The 10,298-nt window shown below is 26.2% G+C and overlaps 2 protein-coding genes across 2 annotated transcripts; both read left to right on the top strand.

Moving 5' to 3' along the window:
• Positions 1 to 527: 527 nt before the first annotated feature.
• Positions 528 to 2,309, top strand: LOAG_09204 (hypothetical protein; the record flags this gene model as incomplete). The annotated part of the gene is made up of 5 exons (XM_020447882.1): positions 528 to 572; positions 735 to 899; positions 1,126 to 1,260; positions 1,483 to 1,622; positions 2,105 to 2,309. 5 exons carry the CDS (start codon positions 528 to 530, stop codon positions 2,307 to 2,309), a joined length of 690 nt encoding a protein of 229 aa, XP_020301932.1.
• A 6,491-nt stretch (positions 2,310 to 8,800) lies between these two features.
• On the top strand, positions 8,801 to 10,072 carry LOAG_09200 (hypothetical protein; the record flags this gene model as incomplete). Its single annotated transcript, XM_003144729.1, has 3 exons — positions 8,801 to 8,917; positions 9,224 to 9,375; positions 9,754 to 10,072. 3 exons carry the CDS (start codon positions 8,801 to 8,803, stop codon positions 10,070 to 10,072), a joined length of 588 nt encoding a protein of 195 aa, XP_003144777.1.
• Between the last annotated feature and the right edge of the window lie 226 nt (positions 10,073 to 10,298).

The raw sequence follows: 10,298 nt of genomic DNA, 5'->3' as shown, positions 1-10,298 counted from the left end.
TTTTTTAAAACTTAAAAAAAAATAAAAAAAAAAAAGAAAAGAAAAGTAAAACTTAACGTCAAATATTCATTGCAATTATGATAATAGCACAACACTGTATTCTCAGATGCAAAATGTTATCAAATAATTATAACCGCTCTAAAGAATTTCTCAAAATAACCATGTAAATTTTTTTTTTAAATTTCATTATTTTATTCCAAATCAAGATTCATATGTCATTACTTTATTAATTTTTTAATTGTCATTGTCGTAATGTTTCTTGTTATACAGAATTATACTTCATTGATAAGATACGTTAACAGTATGGAAAATTTAGTTGTCATTAAACTTATCAATGTATATTTGAATAATAACATTTTGCTATCTAAAACTCTATACATAATACTGATGAAATAAATTTATTAAAGTGTAAAACTGATTTTGGAATATATTATTGTTATGTTGAAAACATTGATATAAACACTTCATTAAATTAATTCTAATTTTTTTCATTTGGATTACAAAACATAAAAAAAATAAAATCAATTATGACCACTACAAATACTTCGAGTAACAATGCTGATAATCAAAAAGTTAGTATTCATTTGTTCTTTTTTCTTTTTTGTTATATTTATTTGAAAAGAAATTAATTAACAAATATTTTGTATTACAAATTCTAAATCGAATTAATTGCCTTATAAATAACTTTAAATTTTACTAAGTATTTTATACTTAAAATATTAAAACATTTAAAGTATGAAGAAGGCGTACGTCAAGCAAATGAAGCATTACGTGATTTGATGGAACTTGTTAACATGCCCGATTTTGAAGATCATGATGGTTGGAAGCAAAAAATTGCGCATAAAAATGATATTGTTTATTCAAAACGCTATAAAATGGGAAAAATTTTCACAATGCGGGTAATTTATTATTTAATTACCACATTTTAATTATTATACCCTAAAATAAAACACAAAAGTTGGATATGGTTTTTGGCAATAATTTGAAAATTTAAAATTTTTGTTTGTTTGTTTTTTTTTTCTAAGGCATCGTATAATTGTTTATTTCTAAAAAAAAAAATTATTTTTTTTTTTTTTGAATTAGACAATTTGGTATGATTTTTCTTTTTTTGGCTTTTACTTTCAGACTATCTTTAATTTTCCCTTACAACAAGCATTTGTGGAACATTGGGAAAATTTTGTCGATATTTCCCATAGCAATAAAAATATCTCAAATGTGAAGATTGTTGCTGATCTATCATCCAATACAGATATTGTTTATGTAAATAATTTTTAAAAATCTTTAAAATCATTTTGAAAAAAAAGTGTAGAACTTTGAATTTCAAAAAAAAAGAAAAGATTAATTAAACTTAAAGATTAAAGATTGATAAAAAAAAAAAAGAAATTTATGCAATATGATAAAATATAAACAAATACATTTTATGCATTTTTCATTAAGCGTTTCAAGTTTTAATTTTCTCTTCCTAAATTATATCATTTTTAGTATGCTATCAATGATATTTCAAGCATCAAAGGACGTGAATTTTTGATGTGTCGCACATTTCGTCGTATTGATAACGAAATTATCGAAGCTGCTCGGAGCTTTGATCTCCCTGATTTTGAATATAATCCGCAGAAAATACGGTTATTTATGTTTGAGTGAAAAATGTTCACTTTTTTTTTCATCAAGATTTATTTTAGGAAAATTTAATAATTTATTAATAAATTAAAAAAAGTAAGTCAGAAACAAAATTTTTGATAATTTCAGGTGGTTTTAAAATTTATATTATTAATCTTTTTAATAAACTTAAATTCAATCTGATCGGGTAATTTAATTTAATTCAGCAACTTTTATAATTTATTTCCAATTTAGTTTTTAATAATTTACCAATTTAATCTATCAATAATTTATCTGATAATTTTGCTATAAAACATAATTTTAAATTTATATCACCTATCTTTTTAACAAATTTAAATTAATTTCGTTTTTATCATAAATCTCATTTTTATGCTTGTAGGAAAAAAAAAAAGCACTCTAATTTGACAATTTTTATCATTCAGCATAATTTGTAATTGCCAATTGTAATATGATAACTGTGTATTATCAAAACTTTTATCAATTCTAGTGGACATATTATACTTGGTGGTGGACGTTTTCGAATTCATCCCAAAGATTCCACAAAAACAATCGTCGACTATGTGATGTGCGTGGATTTTAAAGGCCCAGATATACCAAAAGTAATTATGGATGCAACGTTAAGCATGCTAATTATACAAGATGCCGAATCGATACGAAAACAAATCGAAAAGCTTAGACGTGAAGCTACATGATTTACAGTAAAATTTTGTCAAATAATTTCAATCCTTCATTTATACCATTTTCACATTATCATTTTAATGAAAAAACAAGAAATGACAAACAGATAAACAAACAAACGGATGAACAAACAAACAATAAACAAACAAACAGACAAACAAACAAACAAATAAATAAACAGACAGATAAACAAACAAACGGATAAACAAACAGACAGATAAACAAACAAACAGATAAACAAACAAACAGATAAACAAACAAACATGCGAAACAAGCAATCAAACAAACAGACAGATGAATTTTATAAATAAATTTTGAATAAAAAATTTCTCTATGTTCCGTGTTTAACGTTTGAAATGTATTCAAATATCAATCTAAGACTATAATTATCAATGGAGTGATCGATCATTTATGTCCACTTTTTTTTCTGTTAACTTAACTGTGTACCTTTCAGGCCAAGGTAAAAATTCCAGGCTTAGGTAAAAACATTCACTATACCAATCATTAATTCGCTTAAATTACTTAACATTAAAATGAATAAGCGCTATTAAATATTATAATATTATTTATCGGATATATATCATACGATTCAAATATTTTGATTAACTAAATCGATTATTTTGTACTAAAATACTGAGGGATATTTTTACTTTTGAGATATAATATTTTTTATTTTTGGAAATACATTTTGAGATATATTTATCATTTATTAAAATAAAAAGAGAAATTTTAAATAATCTTAAATTGCTTATTTCTTCAGCTTTTTTTTAAATTACTTTTTCTAATAATTTTTTTTATAATTTCGTGCAAAATTTTTTAATATTTAAAAAGAAAAACTTTTTTTTTTTAGTTTCAACTTTTAATGACATTACTTCCTTCTCTTTATAATTTTAAAAATTCTTACACGAAATTTTTCAGCCAATATATCATCGACATTTATCATAATAGGTATAGCTATATTCATTATAATTGCACTTACTTTGTCATATTTATCTGTCAATTTGTTTTATTACACAAATAAAAATGTTGTTTATTGTCGTATATCAGGAAGCATGTCATGCAAATGATAATGTATTCGTTGAATACATCAATTAACTAATTAATCAGTCGATTAATTAGACAAGTCAATTAGCATTCAACTTTAAACTTTAATATTAACACTTTAAAATATCAATTATTGTTATCAATTTCTTGAAGTGAAAAATATTAATTGTTATTAATCAAATGCAGTCAGAACTTTTTTTTTTTTTTTCTGGTCGTTTGTTAAGATGAATAATTAGTCATTTTCAATCTTTGATTGTAATTAAATAGTTTTTTCTTTGTCTTTCCTTTTCTTTTTCGTAATAAAGGAAACTTTTACTTTTTTTTTAAGTTAAGGTATGATAATGAAGTAAACAAGATTTTATATCTTGATATAAAAATTTTAAAATAACATTTAAATCAATGGTATTAGATTAAATGAGATATGAATTGACAGTTGACATCCGATTGTTATTTTTGCAGGTTGTACATACATGTTCAATAAACATATAACTGAGTACACAATCTGAATAAATTCAACATTTCAAAAAATTTATAGTAAATTCATAATAGTTTCTCGATAATACTTAAAGTATTTTCAAAAGAATTGATTTCACCTCCTTGTAAGGATTTAAGATGATATCGAAATTCTGGTAGAAATCGTTTCTTGCAATTAAGATTTATTTATTAAATGAATGAATATTAGTTAAAATAGAAAATTTAAAAAAAAAGATTTTTCTTATAAGACGTAGAAAAGTATCATAGTTTTTTTTTTTTAACAAATATCACAAAATAATATTACTAATTAATGAATAAAATATATAATAGAATAAAAAAAGAAAAAACAGAATGAAATTTCTGGGAGTTAGTTGAATATCTAACCGAGACTGTGGATAACATAAGGGAAAGAATTTAATTACTATTCGATACCGTATTTTCAAAATATTCGTTTTTTCTTTTTTTTTTGTGTTAGTGATACCATATTGTAACTGCAATTGCAATAACAGTATGCCAAAAACAAATCAGCTATATAAATAATGAGCAAAATTTTTAAAGAATTAATTGTATTCGTATTAATTCCTTCATCATAATTATACCATTTAATGTTTATAAATGACAATATCGATTAACTTTAATCTTTTAAATACATAAAATATTTCCTGAAAAAAATCTTAAGTAGTATTTTCTGCTATAATTTCAAGTAATCATATCTGTTGGATAATTTTAATTAATTTTCATCATTATTATTAGTTTACATTTACTTTTTCTGCTTGTCCTATTTTTAAAATAATTATTTACAAAAATATTTTACTGTAAACAAGGATTGTTTCTTGCATTTTCGTTATTCATTTTTATAAATATCAAAAAAGATTAATTGTTTGTGATTTTCACAAAGGCTTTCTTTTGAAAAAAAGAATTTAAGTGTTATAGAAATATTTGTAAAACATAAATATTTCACAAATATTTATTATAATGCATCGTTCAACAAATACTGGCATAAAAACTTGACTTTAAAATTGTTCAAAATTTATATTTAAAGGAAATAAAATTAATTGATGGAGTAAAATGCAGTGATAAAACTTAGCTGATAAAATTAATGAATAATGCAAAAATATTTAGCTTCATTTTTGCAACTATTATACAATGTGCATTAATAAGAACAATAATGGATCAGTGAAGTGTAATTAAATATAAATTAAATTAAAATAAATTTAATTGTAGTAAAAAAAAGGGGTGTTACCAAATAAAATTCAAAGTTAATTGTCGTTATGATAATATTACCGCTACTACTACTAATCATTACAATTTGATAATGATCATATCATGGTTCATAAAGCTGATAGCTATGTCGAATGAAGAAACAGCAACTTATCATCATTTTTTTTAATTCTTTCAAAAAAAAAAGAATTGTTTATTTTTTTACTTTTTAAATTTCAAATATTCAACTTTCCACGCTTTAATTCGTTCATTTTTGTTAAATTATTCAATATTTGAACAGCATATAATCAATATGATAAAAAGGTAAAACAAGCAAATTTATCATAAAAGTATTCGCCTTAAAAACTGTTTTAATTCAATTTCTCTCTTTTTTTTATTAAAAATCGAAAGTTATTGTGATATATAATGATAACTAACAATTATAATGTGATAAAAAAGTTGTGTGCTTTACAGATATATTATAAAATGTTACTGATATCAGTTAGCTATCATAACAGTTAACAATCACTGTAATCAAGCAATCTTTCATAAACATGCCATAATTATTTAAAATTTTATAAAATTCGTCTAGAAAAAAATTATTGCATTATAAGTAACGACAACCACTAATGCTTGACTACTGTGCCTGTCTCCTTTTAATAGCTTTTATATTTCTTTTTTTTTTAATTTATCGACTTTACCACATTGGCATTAAGTATGCCATTCATTAAATATTTGTCTTTTTTTTTCTTTTAATTTATTAAAGATCCAATTGTATCAAAAATATAACAGTAACAGTGATGAAATTTTTTTAACGAACAAAATAATTTGTTACAGAAGAAAAAAGTAAGACAAGAAATTTTTGGCACATCTATTTGATTATATTTCAGTAATTGATGAAATCATTTATTTGACACACACACACAAAAAAAAAAGGGAAGAAAATAATAAATATAACTTGTTAAAAATTATCAAAAATAATTGTTATTTTCAATATCAATATTTTTAAATTCCATATATAATTCTCATTATCAATATGAATAATACTTATTTGAATTCATAAAAACGATCATTTTAGGCAATAATCATTGTTAAAATCAAGCTTCTTTCAATATTTCCGAAGATTATCGGAAATCAAAACATTATTATCGTTTTTGAATTACATATTTTCTTTTACATTTTCTCCTTGTTTGATTATGATTTCTAATATTTAAAGGAAAGAACAGACAAGAAGAGGACGAGAGAGATGGGGAGAGAAAGAGAGAGAAAGAGAGAGAGGGGGTTGAAAAAAGTGTCAAATTATTAAATTGAAGGAAAAAAAAAAGAGAAAATACGAAAATGTTTGATGAATAAAATGATAATGATTAATAAAATGTTGAATTATTAGCATCTATTATCTAAATGATAAATGCCCGTTTATTGTTTAAATATGATTTTTTCTTTTCTGTTACATCTGTAAAACATGATAGCAATTGTCACATCAATAATTGCATTTATTACAAGTCTGTGCTTTTTTTTTCTTTTTTTTTTTGCATAAACTTATGTCAAAAGAATACATCAATAAATCGTATCATAAAATATCATATTAGATGATTGTATCATAAATATTAGATATTGTAATAATGATAGGAAGGTGATAATTGTTTGTACAGTTATATGAAAACATGATTTAACATAATACATAATGATGGAATATGTGTAAATTTGGTATAAATTAAAATTTTTATGTCGAATTTTAAACGATAAACGATTATCATGAAATTTCTATTAATTAGAAATTTAATATATATATTAGACACAAATAAAGAAAAAAATTTATATGTGCACAAAGTTTGGAACCTATTGTTAATTTGATAAATTTATTACAAAAAAAAAGGGAAGGATTGTTGAGGAAGGAGAAGCTGCAAAATATTAAATCGATTTAGTAAATCATTCAAATATTAGCATATATTTGTGATCTTGCAGATTTTTAGTTAGACATATTTGCTTATCATTGATCACAGATCGCAAGCAAAGATTTTAAATAAAGCGATAAATAATTAAAGCATATGCAAATAAAAAAGATTACTAATCAAATATTTGAACTTTTTCTTTTTTTTTTTTCGCGTAAATAAAAAAATTGATGGATTGTGCATGCATCTGAAAAATATTTTACTTATTAATCAACAGAATTTCTGCTTGATTCATCACAAAATATTGATGGAAGTGTTTACGAAACTGATGACTTGCTACTTTTGACATCTGACGTAAGAATGTCAACCTTTTAAGTGGATATTTTATGTAAATCAAGGCTGCTGTGACATCAGCAGCAGTAGCTTATTTCACTGGAGCAATATATCTTATCTTCCGGTGAATATCATTTCAGATTTTTTTTTCATATATTCACCTTTTTGTCATTAAATTATTTCAATGAGATAATAAATAATAAAAAAGAAAAAAGAAGAACCATCTAGAAGATTGTAAATGCCAGTACAAAAAAGAAAAGAAAAAAAAGAAAAATGGAAAAATTTCATGAGACAAACTTATCTAATTTTAAATGAAACTCTTTAAACAATTCCATCGATTACTTCTCAACTTTCATCATCTAAACAGCAAAGCACTTTCTTTTCAAGGAAAGACATTTACTTGTCTCTTATTCAGTTTTCTTCAAAACAATATTGAAGAAAAAAAAGAAAAAAAACTAACAAGAAATAAAAAACATAACAGTGACTCAGCTTTAGAATGGAACTTCCTCCATAAAGAAAGTTATGACGCTTATTCCATTTTTGACACCAAACGAAGAATGATTTCAGCTATTTTTCTTTTTCTTTCGTTTTTTTCATGTTTATCAAATATTTCATATATATCCTGACAATATCCATGAGGAGGAAATGAGCATGAAAATGATAACGAGAGATGGTATTTGTAGCTGGGAAATAGCTAACATTTTCTTTTCCTATAGATATTTTCGAAAAAAATTTTTAAAAAAAAAACCGAAACAGGTTTCTTATTCATTCATTCAAAAAAAAAAAAGAAGAAACAGTGCAAATACAGAAGTTTTTATGAACATATCATTTTTTTCCTTATCTGAATTACGATTCCCTTATCAGTTCTTTTTCTTTCCTCCCCTTCCCCTCCCTCCACCCCTGATACAAATCATTGGGTAACTAATCACTATAAGTTGTAATATTATTCAAGAAGCTTCCGTTAAAAAGTACATTGTAATACAAAATTTCAAACAAAAACTGGATAGTATTGGAGTAGAGTGGAAAAGATTCTTGAGAAAAATATCTTCCGGTTAAGTAAATTGACAGTTGACCTGTTTTAGGTAATCAGTCAATGATATAGTAGCCATGAAAATTTCATCGTCCTTATTGTTGGGCGTCTCTACATGGTATACTAAATCCATCATCACTCTGACGACCAATTAACCAAACAAGCTAACTTCCCCTGACCAAAAGCAATGAATAGACAATCTTGAATCGTTGACTAATACATCCAAATGTTTTGAATCGTTCAAAAATCTGAATAATGTCTGAAAAAATCAATTAATCTTTATTTGCAGAGAGTCTTCGATGGTTGTCGGATTAGTAAACTATCCAACAATCCGCCCGAACATCCTCTTTTTGCTTCTTTAATTTTACTTTCGCTCATCAGCAGACAACATTTGTTTTCATTTACTTTTCTTCCACTTTAATTTCATTCTTCCCTCCACAGCACTGTTCACATGAATAAAACTTTGACAGTCAGTCTTTTTTTTTTCAATTATTCTGTAGTCGTACCGTAACTAATTCAGGCTATCTTTTGAATGATCTGGTATACTTGCAATATTTTCCATCCCAATCTCGATCTCCACAAGAATAATTGTAATCCGGAAGTTCTAATGCGAAAAAAAAAGTGTAGAAATTTCTGTTCATTTGCTCAAGTTCCTGGCATATCTTCAAAAAATTTTATCCAGTCTGGAATCATTTACAGTCCGCTTAAGAATGATTTGCGAGATGGGATTCCTTCAATGTTTTAATAGTTGATCAGAGATGAGTTTCGAAGTCATGATAGACAGGAACGAGATGAAATGAGTCAGTCATTCGCAAATTCTTTTCAGATGCAGTTTTGCCAGAATTTCTTGTTTCGTGTCGACTTCTTTCTGTATTTGTTTTTTTTTCTGTTTTGCTTTGAATTCCCTATAAAGCAATTTCGAACAGTATCCAAATTTTAACTGAGTAGTTTCCAGAATTTGAAAGTTTGTGCAGCTCTAAGTGTCGGGGGCAGTGGGAAAAGTTATGGAGGAAAAGGCCAAGTCTCATGCACACATGGTTACAAGTCGGCAAACCGAATCACAGCCAAGGCTAGCGACGAATGGATTAAACGGTTCGTAGCAACAAGGTACCTATATGAAAATAATATATGACGACGGTACCAAATACACCAAAAGGACAAGAAATCAATAACTCATGTCCTTCACCGAAAACGGAGACTAGTGCATAGACTTAGGCTAAAATAAACGAGTCTCATTTAGCTCATTTCCAAAATGTGTCTTAAAAAAAAAGCAACAGGAAAACTTTGGAACCTAATTCGTATATTTCTCTTAGAAATTTTTAAATCCTTGCAAAATCCAACGACATTCTCACAAAATCCAATGGTCCAATTTCAAAACCAAATTTCGCCATCACTAAATGCTCTCCAAGAACAATCCGAAACCAAGAAAGCTTCCTACAGATAGTCCAAATCGATAGAAACTCTTCAACTGGCAGAACGCTTTAGAAATAATTCGAAAACACGAAGATCCCAAACACAATCCGAAATCAACAACCTATTACCTTTGACAGGATTTAATGCGGTATCACATCAAACGGTCTCGAAGCAAGGAAATCTTATTTGGCTTGTTTCCAAAAGGAGTCTTAGGAAGAATGAGGGAGGAAAAGGAATGCCTTCTGATTGGCTTACGTGGAAGGCGTTGTCATTGTTGGCGGCGAAGTATTCAAAAGGATTCTCTCAGATACGACCGAAATTATCCAAAAATTGTTCTTTCTCTTCCTCTCTCCTCTCGCAGGATTCTTCCAGGGATTCGCTGAATAGCTGAGAGTTTTTTTCCTTGGAAACCAATCATATCCAAATGTGTTGGTGTAGAGGAACGACGGTCGCTAACTGGTAGTGGTTCATTGTGAAATTCCTCCCGCATCATCTTCATCCCTTACCATCCTAAAGTATCGGTTAGCGTTATTTTAATTTTGTTTCCATTCAATGGCTTAAATTTGCAGCATTCGATATGAATAATATCGCATTTAAGTAGGGCAGTTTACATATCC

The sequence above is a fragment of the Loa loa genome (assembly GCF_000183805.2).
Source record: "Loa loa unplaced genomic scaffold supercont3.169, whole genome shotgun sequence".
NCBI classification, from domain to species: Eukaryota; Metazoa; Nematoda; class Chromadorea; order Rhabditida; family Onchocercidae; genus Loa; species Loa loa.
The sequence above is the reverse complement of the archived record's forward strand: the minus strand, read 5'-3'. Positions and strand labels throughout refer to the sequence as shown.